At 49.2% G+C, this 19220-nt stretch overlaps 1 protein-coding gene across 1 annotated transcript; it reads right to left on the bottom strand.

Annotated features, from left to right (window-relative positions):
- Nucleotides 1-10570: 10570 nt before the first annotated feature.
- On the bottom strand, nucleotides 10571-11875 carry LOC146182777 (uncharacterized). Its single transcript, XM_084608280.1, has 2 exons — nucleotides 10851-11875; nucleotides 10571-10597 (listed from the first exon to the last, which is right to left on the bottom strand). Exons 1-2 carry the CDS (start codon nucleotides 11850-11852, stop codon nucleotides 10571-10573), a joined length of 1029 nt encoding a protein of 342 aa, XP_084464406.1. The 5' UTR covers nucleotides 11853-11875.
- Nucleotides 11876-19220: the final 7345 nt, after the last annotated feature.

Raw genomic sequence — 19220 nt, 5'->3', positions numbered from 1 at the left:
TTATTCTGCTTGTTATTTTCTTTTCATGGTCCGGATCTGCGGTTACTACCTGTCCTAAGTAGACATATTCGCCTACTACTTCCAGTATTTCACTACCTAATGTAAACTGCTGTTCCTTCCCGAGGCTGTTGAACATTACCTTAGTCTTCTGCATATTGATTTTCAAGCCTACCTTTCTACTTTTCCTGTCTATTTGCAGTTCATCCCCCGAGTTTCTTAGCAAGGCAATGTCATCAGTAAATCGCAGATTACTGAGGTATTCTCCATCTACTCTTGTCTCTAACTGCTCCCATTCCAAGTCTCTGAATACTTCCTCTAAACAAGCTGTGAATAGTACTGGGGAGATTGTATCTCCATGCCTAACACCTTTCTTTATGGGAATTTTGTTACTTTCTTTATGCAGAACTATGGTTGCTGTGCAGCCACTATATATATCTTCCAGCACATTCACGTACGGCTCGACTACCTCCTGATTTCGCAATGCCTGCATCACCGCCGAGGTTTCAACTGAGTCAAATGCTTTTTCGTAATCAATGAATGCTATGCATAAGGGCTGGTTATATTCCGAGCATTTTTCTATCACCTGATTGGTGGTATGGATATGATCAATAGTAAAGTACCGTTTCTGAAACCCTGCTTGATCCTTTGCTTGATTGCAGTCTAAGGTTGTCCTGATTCTATTAGCGATTACCCTAGTAAATACCTTATACGTAACAGACAGTAAGCTGATTGGTCTGTAATTTTTAAGGTCTTTAGAGTCCCCTTTCTTGTGAATGAGGATAATGTTTGCATTCTTCCATGGTTCCGGTACGGTCGATGACACCAGGCATTGCGTATACAGGGTGGCCAGTTTTTCTAGCACGATATCCCCCCCCCCCCCCCCCCCCGCCCCGTCCTTGAGCAATCTGATCCTCTCCAGCTGATTTCCCCCTTTTCATAGTTTCTAGTGCTTTCTTGACCTCGTCCTTCGTCACTGGTGGAACGTCTGACTGTTTTTCCCTTCCGTCAATATCATTATGGTCCTGACTACTTTGGCTACTGTAGAGATCTGTACAGAACTCCTCGGCTACTTTGACTATCTTTTCCATATTAGTGATGACGTTGCCCGCCTTGTCCCTTATCGCATACATGTGGTTTTTGCCTATGCCCAATTTCTTCTTTACCGCTTTAAGGCTTCCCCAGTTTTTTACAGCATGCTCAATTTTCTCCATGTTATACTTCCTTATATCGGCCACCTGGCGCTTATTGATTAACTTTGATATCTCGGCCAATTCGATCCGGTCTGTTGAATTGGAAGCTTTCATACTCTGGCGTTTCTTAATCAAAGCTTTCGTCTCCTTATACAGCTTACTGGGTATCCTCTCTAACTATCCTACCGCCTACTTCTACCGTGCACTCAGTAATGATATCTCTGAAATTATTGTTCCTTGCTTCTAGGGTAATGTCGCCATCCTCGGTTAGAGCTGAATACCTATTCTGTAGCGAGATCTTCAACTCTTCTGCCCTCCCCCTCACCGCTAATTCGTTGATGGGTTTCTTTCTTACTAATATGTTGCGTTCCTTCTTCAGATTTAGGCTAATTCGGGACCTCACCATCCTGTGGTCACCTCATCGCATTTTTCCGATTACCTCTACATCTTGCATAATGGCGGGGGTTGAACACATTATGAAGTCGATTTCATTTTTAGTCTCTCCGTTAGGACTCTTCCATGTCCATTTCCAGTTCTTCCGTTTGCTGAAGAAGGTATTCATGATTAGTAAGTTATTACGCTCTGCAAACTCAACTAGTAACTCCCCCCTGCTATTCCTAGAACCAATGCCATAGTCACCTACTGCCTTGTCGCCTGCCTGTTTTTTCCCTATCTTGGCATTGAAGTCGCCCATTAGAACAGTATACTGCGTCTTTACTTTTCGCATTGCCGATTCTACATCTTCATAGAAGCTTTCAACTGCCTGGTCATCATAACTACATGTAGGTGCATAGGCCTGTACAACCTTCAGTTTATACCGCTTATTAAGCCTAATTACGATGCCTGCAACCCTCTCATTATTACTATAGAATTCATCTATATTACCCGCTATATACTTATTGATAAGGAAACCTACTCCTAGTTGTCGCCTCTCTGGTAAACCTCGATAACACATTACATGCCCATCCTTCAGTACAGTATATGCCTCATTCGGCCTCCTAACCTCACTAAGCCCTATTACATCCCATTTCATGCCCTCTAGTTCCTCTAACAGCCCTGCTAAACTAGCTTCACTAGCTAGGGTTCTAGCAATAAACGTTGCCAGGGTCAGTTTCCAATGGCGGCCTGTCCAGCGGAGCCAGGCTTTCTTAGCACCCCCTGCTGCGTCACAGGTCTGACCGCCGCCGTGGTCAGTTGTTCCGCAGCCGCTGGTGACTGAGGGCCGGGGTTTTATGGAGCTTATCATAGGTGGTTGCGGCCAATTACTGCAGCAAGGTGGTCAACTCCTGTTCTGGTGAGGGAGTGCGTTGCCGGAGGTGTTCACCGGCATCAGGTCGCACCCCAAACCTGTGTATGCAATTCCATCGATACGAGGATTTTTTTTTTGTCACCCGGTGGAGAATTGCGCGGCACCGGGATTTGAGCCCCGGTCCTCTTGCATGCGAGGCGGATGTTCTACCGCTACGCCCCCGCTGCACACCTTATATTTAAGATATATAGAGAAAAATGAGCATGATAGCTACTGCTACTACCCTGTTTCAAAGGGGACGCTCCTATATTCCATCCATCCATCCATCCATCCATCCATCCATCCATCCGTCCATCCATCCATCCATCCATCCATCCATCCATCCATCCATCGCGTCGCGTATTCTGCCGCCTCTTTTGTTATGGCCGCGATCCGGGTTTTTAGCTTGCGGTTATGTTTCTGCCTGCGCCATCTTTTAACCATGCTGCGTCTGGCTTCCCATAGGTGGAGGAGGTGGGTGTCCACATCCGTCACCGCCTCAGAGAGCTTTACCCGCGTTTCCGTCGAACGGAGACTGCTCAGCAGCTGTTTGGTCCAGGCTTGGTATCCCTCCTCCTGGATAGAACTAACATTATATTCTTTTCTGAATTTTGCCCAGTCCGGCATCCTAGTCTGCCCCGTCGGTCTGGTAAGGGGTTTAGTGAGGATCGTTATGTTGATCAGACAGTGGTCGCTACCGAATGTTTCCTCCGTATTCGTCCACTCCACTCGCCTAGCGTTTTTTGAAAAAGTTAAGTCCGGAGAAGTGTCCCTCTACGCCGAGTTCCCAATTCGCGTGGGGTACGCCGGGTCGGCGTGTAGGGTTAGGCCTAATGTGGACGCGGCCTCCGCTAGCTTCCGTCCTCGTATGTCCTCTCGGTTGTAGCCCCATGAGAGGCTCTGCGCATTGAAATCTCTTAACACTAGTAACGGATCTCGTCCCGCTTCCCTGACAGCCTTACTCAAGAGTATGGATAAGGTTGCATTTTTTGCATTAGGTGGGCAATACACGTTCAGGATGTGGAGCGGAGGATCATCCTTTTTTATGGGCAGGAGAGTCACCATCACGTGTGAAAAGCTGCCTTGTAATTCCAGATCTATCAAATTTGCTGTGAAATATTTATGCACGAAGATGCATGTTTGGGGGTCGAGTTGGAACGTTTTGCAGTTTGTGAGGCTCGCGTTCCCGCCCTCCCGTACGGCCACCACTGCCGGAGTATGCTCGTACGTGGAAAGGTGCATCCTAAGGTGCGCTCTCTTAGTTTTTGATTTAAAGCCTCGACTATTCCACTGTGTTAAAATTATAGGACTCTCCTTAGTTCGTCCCGCCATGTTGTGCCTGGAGATTATTATTCTGAAGGGGGAGCTGCTGCAGCTTCTCACCCTCACTGATCACCCTACGCATCTTGTGAGTTATGGGATTCGTGGCTCTCCTTGTGCTAGCATACTTGCGAATCGTCATCGCTTTCGCTATCTGTCGTGATACTATGGAGGGAATGGATTCCTGTATCTTCCTCGTCATAGCTTCTAGTTTGTTTTCCATGCTACGCTCTGGGTCGCTTTGCATCGCCTCCTTTTGCTGAGGCGGCTGAGATTTAGCTAGTGCAGTTTCTAGTTTACTGGTTAACAGCTCTATTTGAGCTCTTAGGGCTGCTATCTGTTTTCTTAATTCAATCTCTACCAAATTTGGTGTAGGTGGAGAGGTAGTATAGGGAGAAGGAGGGGCGACTCCACCCACCTGCTGCTTCCCGTTCTTGACCATGCTTGCCCAGTTTCTCTCTTGATTGTTTTGTTTAGAATTTGGCTGTATGTTAATCGAAGGGGGCGGGAGATTCTCGCTCCCTCTTTTCGTTTTCTTCTTTTTCTTGTTACTGGATTGTTGCTGCTCGTTCCTTCGGAATTTCGCAGTGCAGTCTTTAGAGTTCGTGACGTGTTCGCCGCCACATACCGCACATTTTGGATTGCACTCGTGAGGGTCCCGCACCCCCTCCGCAAACGGAGCTTGCGTTCCGCAGAGTCCGCAGTTTTCTTGCCTCGGTGTCAGGCAGGCGTCTGCCCTATGTCCAGGTTACACGCTGGTATGGTGCGACGGTAAGTGGCTACCGGTATAACTTGCGCGTTGTACAGCACAGCTCTGGGCTTGTACTTCCCTTCAAAGGTGACCCTTGCTTTGTTCGAAGTGCCGAACTTTCGGATCTCCAGGATTTTGCTCTCTCCGCGAAAGCTTCTCACCTTCCTTCGCAGGAATTCGGTGGTCTCCGGATTGGCCACAGTGATGACTCCGTGTACCACGTTGTCCTCACTTTGCTTTACATGTCCACGCAGATAGAGGTCTTGCGCTAGCGTTCGGATTGCAATGTCGCCGACCAGTCTGTCTGCCGCATGGATGCTCGACGTGCCCACGATGATCAGGCTTTGGTCCGGGGACACTGTGAGGTAAAAACTGTCTGCTTCGGCCTCCCCGACTCGCTGTCGTAGGGCTAGGCCCAACTCGCCATATTTCAAGTTATTCAAGTTTGTGGCCGTTTGTGGTTTGATGATTAGCACCACGTCGTCTGGTCTGAATATGCACAGAAACTTGGGCTTCCATGCAGCTCTGACTTGCGTTGGGCCTCCAGTTGCGCGCTCACCGGGTGCTGAGTCGGGTGGCGCGTGGCGGCCTTCGTGTGCTGACGGGCCTTCCTTTGCGCGCTGGCTTGGAGTTTCTGGGCTCGCTTTTCAAAAGCCCGGATCACATTTTCACTGCAGGCTTGCTCTCGGCTGGTCTGCGGCAAGGTTGTCCATGTCATGCCTTCCGGGTGGTAGCCGCGTTGCTGGTTGGCGTTTGCCATGTTCGCCAGGAGCGTCCTTCCCGCCTTGGGACGCCGGCGTTCAGCCGATAGTCTGAGTCATGGCTCCACAACGGATGGGAGCAAAAGTGCCATGCAACGAGCCATAGCAACGAGGTAAAGAGGGGGAAAACTCCTCGAATAAAAAAAAAAAGGTTTAGCAGCAGGCGCTCCTCGCTTGCTCTGTGAAAACAGACCCACTAGCACAGGGCTCGTAGCCCCACAAACCACGGAAAAACGATTTTGCAGCGTTCCGCAGTGCGTGTCAGCACAGTAGCACATCGTTTCATGTATTTCCTCCGTGCTCTAGCAATCGACGCCAGACAATTGATGCATTTCCACTTACCGCGGAGCGCACAGAAAGTGCCGTCGACAATTTATAGATAGCCTCGTCAGTTTTTGTTGCAAGATTTCTTCCCTGGCATCAAGTGCCTTCTATAGGCACGGAACCCCTACAGATAAGCACGAGTAAATATTACGTTAAACACAGATCGACTTCTCGCGTCACATACATAAGGCGATCAGTGCCCGAGAACGTTCGGGGGTGCTTGATCCTGGCGATACGGGGTTGGGACTGGTAGGTAGGTCCACGACCTACAGTAGGTGGTGGGTAGGTCACTGCCGCTTGCAGGGTGGCTATTCTGCCACCATATCTTTATCTGCTGGTGTAGTGCGTCATGGCACACCCTGCCGTTTCGGTGGTGGACGACGGCTGTTGCCGACGCGCGTATTTCTCCCCTTTTTCTTTTTCTTCTTTTTTTTGAAATTTTTGGTTCACAGGAAGGGAAAGGCGCAGTATCGGATTTCTTCGTAGAAAACTGTCAGCAACTCCTTCTCATGTAAAGCTAACAGCCTAATACCCTCATAAGGCCCATTCTTGTGTACGGTAGCATTATTCGGAGCCCTCATCAATCATACCTCAGCCAAAAATTAGAAAAAAAATCAAAATAGGTCCTTCGTTTTATTTTCTCCAGCTACTCACGCCACGATAGTGTATCATCCATGCGAAATAAAGCGGGTATTCTTACCCTTTCTTGTCGGCGACGCGTAGCTTCCATGAAATTTCTATACCTTAATTCTTTTAACGGTGGAATCATAATTGATACAGTTCAGTACATCAAGGCTTCATATCATCGTTCGAAGAGGTTAAATCATGGGAAGTGCATCAGACCCATCCCAGCTCGATGCGACGCGTACAAAATTTATTTTTTTCCTTTAGGTAATAGAGAATGGAATAGGTTGTCACCTGAATTTATGGACAATATCTGCCTTGATATTTTTCTTAAAAGCATCGAGTCATATTTTGAGAAGCAAATGGTGTAACAAAAAATCGTTCCTAAAATGTATTTCGTTATTTACTGCGAGTGTTCAGTTTAGGATTTTATCTTATTAGTACCTATTGTCTAACCTGTTCCTTTATTGTGTTGCTTCGCGGTTCTGTTGTCAGTGCTTCATATGCGACAAATTGAATGTCCGTTATAGTGTTGCAGTGCGTATGTTTTCCATTTTTTGTGTGTTTCTGATGTTTTTTCATTTTGTGTAACAGTCCCATTCGTTCACCCATTCCTGTAAGAGCCTAGCAAGGATTACAGTATGCTTAAATAAAACAAAGTGTCTGTCACACTTGTTTATTTATTTTTTATTTATTTATTTGAAAATAATGCAGCCCCTCAAGGGGCTATAGCAGGAGTGGGTACAAAAATGTGGAACAATTCCACGCATACAAAAGTACATACAAGCATTACAAATATAAACGCTAGAAAAACAACATACAATGCTGCGACTCAATTGCCGACGCAAAATCAGGGATTGATAGTGCACGAATGTTGCCATCCAAAGAATTCCAACACTCCACAGTGCGCGGAAAAAAACTGTATTTGAAAACGTTAGTGCGGGCAAAAAAAGGTTGGATATTAAGATCGTGATGGCTCCTGGTTGCAGATGGTTTTGAAAACGAGATATGCTTACCCTCTGAAAGGCAATTAGCAGAATGAACTATGGAGTGAAGAAGTTTTAAGGACTCAATTTTTCGGCGGGATGCAAGCGGGCTTATGTTTAGGGAAGACATCGCAGATGAGGGTGAAAAATGGAAGTCGTAGCGGCGAAAAATAAATCTTACAGCTTTACGTTGCACAGATTCTATTTGATCGATTTCACATTGCTTGTATGGATTCCAGACATTAGAAGCGTATTCAAGAATAGGGCGAATTAGAGTTTTGTACATGAGCAATTTTGCTTCTTTAGGAGCATCCCGTACTGTGCGTCGTAAGTAACCTACCTTTTTAAGAGCTTTAGCTGTGATGTAATCGATGTGTTTTGACCATTGCATATTGTGAGAAAAAACGACGCCAAGATATTTATATTCATGAACCCTTTGCAGTGATGCATAGTCGTAAATAGAAGGTGATAGGTGGTTGGTGAAAGACATGACAACTGTTTTGCTGAAATTAATGTTCATCTGCCACGTATTGCACCAGTCACGGAACATACCAAAAGACTCATTCAGAAGGAGGTGATCATTAACAGAGTTGATAGTGTGGTACAGTACGCAATCATCGGCGTATAGACGGATCTTGGAGGTTATACTGTCAGGTAAATCATTAATATAGAGCAAAAATAGCAAAGGGCCAAGGACAGAGCCTTGGGGAACACCTGAGGTAACATCGGCTAAAGAAGAATCGACGGAATTGAAGCGAACAGACTGGGAGCGGTGTGAGAGGAAATCGGCAATCCAATCAGTGAGTTGAGAGTTATTGAGAATTACTTTTAGTTTGCATAACAATTTAGAGTGAAGGACCGTGTCGAAAGCTTTTGAGAAATCGATGAATATAGCATCGATTTGGTTACCGGCGTCTATGCTGAGAAGAATGTCATGTGCAAATTCGGTTAACTGAGTCACTGTACTAAACCCCTTACGAAACCCGTGTTGAGCTCTGGACAGAAGATTATTTGCTTCAAGAAATTCCATAATGTGTTTATAAATAATGTGCTCTAGGATCTTACATGAATGTGCAGTTAAAGAGATCGGCCTATAGTTAGAAAGCAGTTGTTTGTTGCCGGATTTATAGAGAGGGAGTACATTGGCGAGTTTCCATGAGGAAGGGACAATGCCAGTGGAAAGAGATTTTTGAAATATAATTGAGAGATATCGAGATGACCAGAGGGAATAACGTGCTAGGAAGGTGTTTGGGATACAGTCCGGTCCAGCGCATTTTTTTGTGTCAAGGCACAAGATAAGATTTAAAATCCCCGGAGTGCTAACCATGATATCTGAGATAGAATGATCGTGATTAGGAAGACTGAAAGGTGGAATCATGTTATTATCACGTGCAAAGACGGAAAAAAGTAGGCATTAAATGCATCAGATATTTGAACAGGGTCAGTCACAATTTCTTCATTAATAACAAATGAGGTGGAGGAAGTGTTTGAGGGTAGAACAGAGCGCCAAAATTTACGAGGGTTATCTCTTAGCAGCCCTTGGAGCTCAACGCGGAAATAGAAATCTTTAGCAGAGTGTATTTTAATTCGAAGTTCATTTTTTGCAGCTTGAAATCGAGCAACAACATCAGGGTTATTGTTACGTGCCGTGCGTCTCAGCCGGGCTACACGACGTGACATCTGTAAAACATCGCGATTAATCCAAGGAAGAGTAGGATTTCTTTTCTTTGTTTTGACGGGAACAAACTGTTTAATGCACAGTGTAACAATTTTTTCGAAATATTCAACAAGGTCATTAACGTCGCCGTCACGGCTGAGCGCGCAGAAGGCGTCGAAGCACTCGGCTAGTTTGTCGATTACGGAGTTGTCGTCTGCGTGATGGAAATCCGGAAATGACGTGAAGGAGTACTGTGGGTTACTAGAGAAGCGGGACAGGGTAAGGAGAACTGCTTCATGGTCAGAAATACCATCGACAACCGTACACTGAAACCCGGTGTCTATTAGGTTGGGGCTTAGAAAGATTAAGTCTAGCAATGAATTCAGCCTGGTGGGAAGCGTAACTATTTGAGTGAGTCCAAGAGAGAGTGAGAGATCCATCAACTCTTTTGCTAAAGAAGCGTCACGGCCAGAATAACACATCGATGGCCAGTGAATACCAGGCACGTTGAAATCACCCATGAAGATGATGTTTGATACTGAAAGGCTATGTATGAACTGACCAACAGAGTGCAAAACATCAGCAGAGGTTCCGGGGGGTCGGTAAAAAACGCCAATAATAACAGTCTGTTTTTCTAAATAAAGCTTGCACCAAATTGACTCGGTGTTGCATGGAGCAGGAAGTATAGAAAATCTAAGATAAGAACGCAGAAGTAAAGCAACACCACCTCCTTTGCCCTCATGCCTGTCAGCACGGATAGCAAGGTAACCAGGTGGGTTAAATTCAGAGTCATATATGTCAGGGTGAAGCCAGGTTTCAGTGATGCCAATAATGTGAGGGTCATGGGAGGACACAAGCGCGAGAAGATCAGGGAGTTTGTTAGAGATGCTTCTAGCATTAAGATTTAAGACAACGAGACTTGGTGGCGAGCTAGGTGAACGTCAACGGGGTAACGGAGGAAGCTCACTAGATTCGGTAGCTTCATGACAGGGTAACGAATGAAGCTCAGAAGATTCGGTCGCATCGTGATGGGGGTCCCGTTTCAAGCTACTTGAAGCTTCATCCCATGTGTACCTGACACCATCAATGAAAGCGGGATTGTACCGAAGCTTCACTTTTGAACCACCGTCACGAAGCGAGGAAGATGCATTCCATATTTTCTTACGAAGGGCACGGACGCTCGCAGAGAAATCCTCAGTGATGTAAAAATCTTCCCCTTTGAGTTTCGATACGTTTTTCATGACAACAATCTTCTCACTGAAGTCGAGGATCCTTAGAATGAGAGGTCGTATACGTCCATCACTGGGTCTACCGATGCGATGACAACGCTCAATGCGCGGACATTCTATGCGAAGATTTTCAGTAAATATTTTGCGGATTTTGGACAATAAACTGGCGCCATCTTCATCAGGACTCTCATATAGACCGTGCACAACAAGATTGTTCCGCCTTGACCGGTTTTCTAAGTCTTCATTCTTTACAACCAAGTTGGATATTGTTTTTTTTAATGAGGTAATGTCCGAACGGAGGTTAGCGCTCAATGACTCAGAGGCTGAAGGAGTTGCAGATGATTCCAGTGATGAAACACGAGCTTCGAGGACATCAAGACGAGCGGAAAAAGTTTTCTTAATATCTGTAATGTCACTAGCGATTCGTTCTTGACCAGCAATCAGTTGCGAGAGCTGAGAAAGGACGTCTGCGACCCCCGGAGTGGAGGACAAGTCAGTATTGGAACGCGTTGCCCGCTTCCCACTAAGATGTTTAGACGAGTTAGCTGAGACTGATCGTTTAGGGGGGCCTGGGTTTTGTTCAACGTCCCCGCTTTGTAGAAGGCGAGAAAAGCAAAATACGGCATTTGAACAGAAGGTAACAAAACTGTGTGGGCAGGAAAACAGCAGCAAACAACGATCATCAGATCGAACGCAGTGAGCGTTCTTTAGGTAACATACCTGCACGAAGAACATGCAACGATTAGGCATCTTGTAAAGGCTGCTGCCATCCTGCCCACTCAGGCGGTACGCCGGTGCGGTCCGATTTATAGTCCGAGGAAGAGCTGACGTAGACCAAGGGCCGATGGTGATTGGACGGTGTAGACATGCACGTGGGAAGCCGTCAGGTGCCCAGGGGAGCACGCCAGGTATATCACCAACAAGGGTGACATGGCAGTCCGTAGCGAAGCTGTTGGTCCCATCCACGTGCCGCAAGCTTGATGGTTGCGCAGGCGCTCTTGAGTCGAAGTCGCAAAAAAGCGAAACAGCAACAGCCGCGAGGATCTGCACGAAGAACATGCAACGATTAGGCATCTTGTAAAGGCTGCTGCCGTCCTGCCCACTGAAGCGGTACGCCGGTGCGGTCCGATTTATAGTCCGAGGAAGAGCTGACGTAGACCAAGGGCCGATGGTGATTGGACGGTGTAGACATGCACGTGGGAAGCCGTCATGTGCCCAGGGGAGCACGCCAGGTATATCACCAACAAGGGTGACATAGCAGTCCGTAGCGAAGCTGATGGTCCCATCCACGTGCCGCAAGCTTGATGGTTGCGCAGGCGCTCTTGAGTCGAAGTCGCAAAAAAGCGAAACAGCAACAGCCGCGAGGATCTGCACGAAGAACATGCAACGATTAGGCATCTTGTAAAGGCTGCTGCCGTCCTGCCCACTGAAGCGGTACGCCGGTGCGGTCCGATTTATAGTCCGAGGAAGAGCTGACGTAGACCAAGGGCCGATGGTGATTGGACGGTGTAGACATGCACGTGGGAAGCCGTCAGGTGCCCAGGGGAGCACGCCAGGTATATCACCAACAAGGGTGACATGGCAGTCCGTAGCGAAGCTGATGGTCCCATCCACGTGCCGCAAGCTTGATGGTTGCGCAGGCGCTCTTGAGTCGAAGTCGCAAAAAAGCGAAACAGCAACAGCCGCGAGGATCTGCACGAAGAACATGCAACGATTAGGCATCTTGTAAAGGCTGCTGCCGTCCTGCCCACTCTGGACCCCTGTGGACCCCTGACCCGCGCCATAGGGGGAGCGAGGAGGAAGGGAGCGAATGTGGAAAGAGAGAAAGAGGAGCCGTAGTGGAGGGCTACGAAGTAATTTCGACCACCTGGGGATCTTTAACCTGCGCTGACATCGCACAGCGCACGGACGCCTCTTCGTTTCGCCTCCATCGAAATGCAGCCGCCGAGGTAGAAACCGGGTACTCCGGCACAGTAGTCGGGCGCGTCTTACCACTGCACCCTATAATTCTCTTCTGTCCTCACGAGGCAGTGGAGGTGGCTCAGCTACAGAGCCAGTAGTTAGCCCGTGCATTTTCTTTTCATTCTTCCTTATTATCACCAAATGCGCGTAAGGGAGCAGTGTACGACGATCGGCTGAATTCTTCTGATTCTTCGCCGCGTCAAGCACGCGTCTCGTGATCTGCAGGCCATGCAGCGCGTGACACTGCGCTCGATCTTGGACGGCGCACGCTACGAGAATTGGGCCCGTTGCGTGATCGTTCGCCATGCGGCCGCTCACTTTCCGCGTCGCAGCTAACCACACTTGAATAAGATCCCTGAATCGGTATAGTTTTGTCGGCGACAGCTGTGTGACGACTACCGTGGTGAAACGATCAAACCGCTCGGCATGTTTTTTTTTTTTTTTTTTTTTTAGTGTATTTTTAAGTAAACGGTAATTCGTCAGGGACATCTTCGGGGCGCTCATTTGGTTAAGTGCTGAAATGCGTATCACACCTCGCCAAATACCAAAGCAGCAGTGAATGAGGTGTATATACATATACATACACACAGCAGATCCAGAATTAGCTTAATTACTGTATTAATTTAACTATCAAGGGGTCGTTGAATTAACTCAAAAAGATATTGAAAACTACAGCTTAGTCAGGGCTCAAAATGCAACTTAGATGAGCTCATCTTTTGAAGTCAAGTTCCTAATGGCCCTTCATACGTCTTTCCCCGTTCTAGGATATTCCATAAATGTGATATATGCTGAAGTAAAAATGAAGTGAACATTGCAAAATAAGAAAAGGATATCAATAAAACAAATGAACGATTTTGCAGATATATCCACACATCACTTCATCAACTTAAAGGGACACTAAAGAGAAAACTGAAGTGGGCTTGCATTGATAGAATGCCAATTCTTGATTACAAAAAATCCCCTCTTACTGAAAGCAGAGCTGTTATAAGGTAGTAAAGAGGAGGAACAGAAATACAGGTATCGCCGCCACAGCCGAAACGCGCAACTACAAATCACGTGACGCGGTAGGGATCACGGAGGCTGACAAATGCGAATTACGTTTCCCGTTTGAATGCGGTTGTAGGGTTATGTCTCGAATATAATAACACGCTTTCATCATACGTAAACGACGGCGAAAAGACAACGTAAACGTTGCAAGGCAAATACAAAAATATTGTTACGGGGATGCACTTAATGTAACAGCACTGCGATGGGCTGAACTTGGCGCTGAGACTTCAGTAGCCGTGCAGTGTCCACACTGTGAGCGTCGTCCTCTTTTTCAACGCCTTGTCGTCGTCGTCTTCGTCAGTGAGCACATCACTTTGGTACCGCGTTTCCAGGTAACACTACCCCCCTCGGCAAAAGGCAACGTCCCGGTGCGTATTAGGCGCGCGATGTGGAGGGGGAGTAATATGGCTTTAGGCGGGCGACATGTACGATTTCGGAAGTGGGTGTAGCAGTCGGTGACTTTGGGTGGAGCGGTGAAATCTCATAGGTCACGTCGGTCACTGGGCGTAGTACACGGTAAGGACCTGTGTAGTGGGGCAGAAGTTTTTGACACAACCCCACACGACGGCACGGAAGCCAGAGCAACACCAGAGATCCGGGAGGATAGTGCACATCGCGGTGGTGAGCGTCGTAGCGGCGTTTTTGAGTTTCTTGAGAGATGGTGAGATTCTGACGAGCAATCTGGCGAGCAGCGTCGGCTCGGGCGATGGTATCGCGGGCATAGGTTGTGACGGGGCTAGCGGCGGAGAGCAAAGTGTCGAAGGGCAGCAAGGGGTCTCTTCCAAAGAGAAGATAGAATGGAGAGTACCCAGCAGTGTCATGACGCGAAGAGTTGTATGCAAAGGTGACAAATGGCAGACTAATATCCCAGTCGCGATGACTGTCGGATACGTACATTGCGAGCATGTCGGTGAGTGTGCGGTTAAGACGCTCCGTAAGGCCGTTCGTCTGAGGGTGATACGCAGTGGTGAACTTGTGCCGAACGGAGCAAGAACGAAGTATTTCCTCAACAACTCGGGAAAGGAAACAGCGGCCACGGTCGGTAAGGAGTTGACGGGAAGCACCATGGTGTAGTATGACGTCGTACAAAAGGAAGTCAGCAACGTCTGTGGCGCAGCTGGTTGGAATGGCGCGAGTGATCACGTACCGCGTGGCATAATCGGTGGCCACAGCGATCCATTTGTTTCCCGACAAGGACTCGGGGAAGGGCCCTAGAAGGTCAAGGCCAACACGAGAAAATGGCTCAGTCGGGATAGCAATCGGCTGCAGGTGTCCAGGTGGTAGCACAGGGGGTTTTTTCCGGCGTTGACAGAGGTCGCAAGCGGCTACATAACGTTGGACAGAGCGGTAGAGTCCAGGCCAGAAGAAACGCCGGCGTACGCGGTCGTATGTGCGTGAGAGGCCAAGATGACCAGCTGTAGGAGCGTCGTGCATTTGTTCGAGAACGGCGGAGCGTAGGTGTTGGGGAACGACCAGCAAGTGCTCAGCGCCATCAGGTCGCATGTTGCGGCGGTATAGCGTATTCCCATGAAGGAAGAACAGGGCGAGGGAAGAGTCACGGCTGTGTGTGCGGAGGCGGTCGATAAGAGAACTGAGGGTTGGGTCCAACCGCTGTTCGTCGGCTATGTGGGAAAAGTCCGATATAGAGAAGACACAGGGGTCCGACTCATGGTCAGTAGAGGAAGGGGGATCGACGGGATAGCGGGACAGACAGTCTGCATCCTGGTGAAGCCGACCGGATTTATATACAACGGAAAAGGTATACTCCTGCAAGCGCAGTGCCCAGCGGCCGAGGCGGCCAGCAGGATCCTTCAGGGAAGAGAGCCAACATAAGGCGTGGTGATCGGTAATTACAGTGAAGGGTCGGCCAAACAAGTAGGGTCTGAATTTTCCAACGGCCCAAACGAGAGCCAGGCACTCCCGTTCCGTAATAGAATAGTTCTGTTCTGCTGATGACAGGAGACGACTGGCGTAGGCAATAACGCAATGTTGGCCGCGTTGTCGCTGTGCAAGAATGGCACCAATCCCGTGGCCACTGGCGTCGGTGCGAAGTTCCGTCGGGGCAGACGGGTTGAAATGGGCCAACACAGGAGGATTGGTGAGAATAGCGATGAGGGTGGAGAATGCGTTAGCCTGTTCTGGTCCCCATGAGAAAGGAACGCCTTTCTTCAGCAGATTGGTGAGAGGACGAGCAACAGCGGCAAAGTTTGGGACGAACCGGCGAAAATAAGAACACAGTCCTATAAAGCTGCGGACATCACGGGGTGAACGGGGACATGGAAACGCACTGACAGCGCGAACTTTGTCGGGATCGGGTTGCACGCCGGTGGCATTCACCAAATGGCCAAGCACTTTAAGTTCGCGGTGACCAAAACTGCACTTCTTTGAGTTCAGTTGAAGTCCGGCACGGCGGAAAAGTGCCAAGATGGAAGAAAGGCGACTAAGATGGCTTTCGAACGAGGGCGAGAAGACAATCACGTCATCCAAGTAACATAGACAAGTCGTCCATTTGAAGCCGCGGAGTAAGGAGTCCATCATGCGTTCAAACGTAGCAGGGGCATTGCAAAGTCCAAAAGGCATAACCTTAAATTGGTAAAGTCCATCGGGTGTGACAAAAGCTGTCTTCTCGCGGTCTTGTTCGTCAACAGAGATCTGCCAGTAGCCGCTACGAAGGTCGATGGAGGAAAAGTAGCGGGCTCCATGTAAACAGTCCAAGGCATCGTCTATTCGCGGCAGCGGGTAAACATCTTTCCTTGTAATCTTGTTCAGATGTCGATAGTCGACACAAAAGCGCCAACTGTCGTCTTTCTTTCTAACGAGCACGACAGGAGATGCCCAGGGGCTGTTCGAAGGTTCGATGATATCGTTGCCCAACATCTTGTCGACCTCCTGCTGGATGACTTGGCGCTCAGAAAGGGACACACGATAAGGCCTCCGATGTACAGGCTTTGCATCGCCGGTGTCAATGCGGTGAGTCACAACTGATGTTTGGCCCAGAGAACCGGCAGCAAAGTCAAAAATGTCGGAGAAGGATAACAAAAGGTTGCGCAGGTCCTGAGCGTGTTCGGGGCTGAGGTCAGAGGCAATCATTGCGGAAATAGGGTCGGTAATTGTGGTGGAGAGTACGGGTGTTGGAAGGACGCTTGAATGTGGGCCAGGAGTGAGTGCACAAATGGTGCAGTCTGTGAGAGGGGACAAGGTAGCAAGGGATATTCCTTCGGGAAGAACTTGGGGTGACAGACTGAAGTTCAGAATAGGAAGGTAGGTGCTGTTCTGTGTAACGCGTACGATGAGATGAGGAAGAACGACGTTGCGGTCAAGAAAGACCTCGGTGATAGGGCAAGCAAGATAGTCACCGTCAGGCACAGGCGGGAAAGGTGACAGAGGTAGGTAAACAGCAGAGTCAGGGGGCAGGCGAGCGAACTCAGTGGAGCGAAGGCGGGGTGCAGATGGAGGATGTTCTGAGCAGACAGGTAGGTCCAAACGAAGAAGGCCGCTGGAGCAGTCGATAAGGGCAGAGTGGGCCGTTAAAAAGTCAAGGCCGAGGATCACATTGTGAGGGCACTGGTTGAGGACAGTGAACAAAACAGGGATGTGATGACCGGCAAGGGTGACTCGGGCAGTGCACTGCCCAGTGACGGCAGCAGTACTGCCATCGGCAACACGAACGGTGGGCGAAGCGGCGGGGGTCTGTACTTTCTTGAGGCGGCGGCAAAACGATGAGCTCATGATCGAGACTTGGGCACCAGTGTCAATGAGGGCAGAGACGGGAACACCATCCACGAACAGGGACAGGAGGTTACAGGGCGAAGAAATGGGCAGTAGAGGATTTCCAGGTCGGGGTACCAATGCAGCGTCACCTCCGGGGGCTGCATTGGCTAGTTTCCCGTGAAGCGGCCGGCAGAGGACGGCGAGGAACTGCGGCCAGGAAGAAGTGAACGGGAACGGCGGGCTGGCGGGGAAGGAGACCGACTGGACACAGGAGGAGGCGGAGTAGTATTGGTGCGGGGCGGCTCATAACGAGGCGTGAAACGGGGGTGACCGTAATTAGAGTAGCGGTCAACGTAAGGAAAACGTCGAGGTGGTGATGTCCAGCGGCTGCGGCAGTGGCGAGCGATGTGGCCAATACGCGAGCACGTGAAACAGATAGGCCTGTCGTCAGGGGTGCGCCACTCATCAGGATTGCGGTATCGGTAGCGTGGCGCGTAGGTGTTGCGGGGTGTAGCGGTGGCGACCATGGGAGGGACGGAGCTCGAACTGTGTTGTTCTACGGTGTGGCTACAGGGGACGCCCAAGTTGGCAACCTCTTGACGAACGACGGCTTGAATGAGGGATATCGTCGCTAGGTTGCTGTCCGAGGAGGGCGGGTTGGATGCAGCAGGGGCGAGCGCTTCTAGTTCACGACGCACAATGCGTGTCACATTTTCAGTGTTGGAAGGTTGCCTTAGGGTCGGCAGGTCCTCGCACGTGGAGGTAGGGGCAGTGTTGGGGAGCCGATCGAAGCGATGTGCAATGCGTCTGTGTTTGGCCTGCTCGAAATGTCGACAAATCTGCAAAACGGAGTCAACCGTAGCACAGTCCCGACAGAGTAGAAGATTGAAGGCATCGTCGGCTATGCCTTTGAGGATGTGCCCCACCTTATCAGGTTCTGGCATGTCTTTATCAACTTTTCGGCAGAGGGCCAGAACGTCTTGTATATACGTAATATAAGGCTCGGTAGATGTCTGGGCACGTTTGGCGAGGTCCCTCTTAGCGGCGAGTTGACGGCCAACCGGTTTTCCGAACAGGTCACGGAGTTTTTGTTTGCAAATATCCCAGGAGGGTATTTCTGCTTCATGCGTTTCGAACCAAACGCGTGCCGTGCCAGTAAGGTAGAAGATGACATTGGCCAGCATCAGCGTGGCGTCCCACCTGTTGTGCTGGCTAACACGCTCATAAAGCGAAAGCCAGTCCTCGACGTCGACCTCATCTGTACCGCAGAATGAGCCAGGGTCACGGGGGTGGGCTACGACGACAGTTGGGGTTGCGGAGGTAGATGGAGCCGCGTCGGTTGTCATCGTGACGGTTCCGAGGTGACGGCCACTGCGGAGATCCAGCGTCAGATTGTGTCGAACCCGCGACCTCCACCAAGATGTTACGGGGATGCACTTAATGTAACAGCACTGCGATGGGCTGAACTTGGCGCTGAGACTTCAGTAGCCGTGCAGTGTCCACACTGTGAGCGTCGTCCTCTTTTTCAACGCCTTGTCGTCGTCGTCTTCGTCAGTGAGCACATCACTTTGGTACCGCGTTTCCAGGTAACAATATACTTGGAGGCGCCACAGGCGCCCACTTCAGTTTTGGTTATGTTTCGGCTCAGGCATTTCGTGCGCACTCGGATTGTTTGTTTGGACCTGCAGCGCCTGAATTACGAGCTTGGAGCAGCAGATGCGCCTTGCTGGTTCCCATTTGAGCATTCGGAGACGCGAGCGAGCGAAATCCGCTGCCGCCGATTCGTTCACACTTCTGCGCCAACATATCACCGCCGTCGCCGCTTGGACTGCGACCTGACCGCTCGACTGCAGCTACGTACGCCACGAAAAGCATACATATGCGAAGTACCGAAGGAAAAACGCATTATCTTTCAATTGTTTACTAAATCATGGCACATCTGACCAACATACTGTGTCAGCAAGACCTTCAACGTGCTATCTGCAGGCGTCGTAAACAAAAGGGGCATATACTTGTCGCTCATGCCAAGGAGAGCGTCGATATATTGCGCTCGTCGCCCGGCGAAAAAAATGGCCTCGGGTAAAAAGTAATAACTTAAAATAACGAAGCACCAGAAATAAATTAAAAAAGGTAAAAAAAAAAACCGATTTGTATAAAAAAAAAAACGCCAATTCGAACTCGCCACTGCCTGTTCCGTAACGTTCGGCGCTAATCGCTCGGCTACCACGGGAATCTTGGAAATATTTCTGGTATTTATGTCATGGCCTCATTTACAATAAAATGTTTCTGCTGCCGGTCTAAAAATTACACCTTCTTGACCATCGGCACATGCTGGCTGCTCTCACGTCTTGCAACTAATGTTCTGGATGC

This window comes from Amblyomma maculatum, chromosome 7 (assembly GCF_055883805.1).
Source record: "Amblyomma maculatum isolate TAMU_Amacu chromosome 7, ASM5588380v1, whole genome shotgun sequence".
Taxonomy (NCBI): Eukaryota; Metazoa; Arthropoda; class Arachnida; order Ixodida; family Ixodidae; genus Amblyomma; species Amblyomma maculatum.
The sequence above is the reverse complement of the archived record's forward strand: the minus strand, read 5'-3'. Positions and strand labels throughout refer to the sequence as shown.

What these genes read in the sequence shown, in the direction of transcription:
- LOC146182777 (XM_084608280.1), bottom strand. Translation starts at nt 11,852, where the DNA reads ATGCCTAATCGTTGCATGTTCTTCGTGCAGATCCTCGCGGCTGTTGCT. An exon ending in GTTGCATGTTCTTCGTGCAG is followed by an intron (nt 10,598 to 10,850) that starts GTATGTTACCTA and finishes CGGGGGTCGCAG; the next exon opens with ACGTCCTTTCTCAGCTCTCG.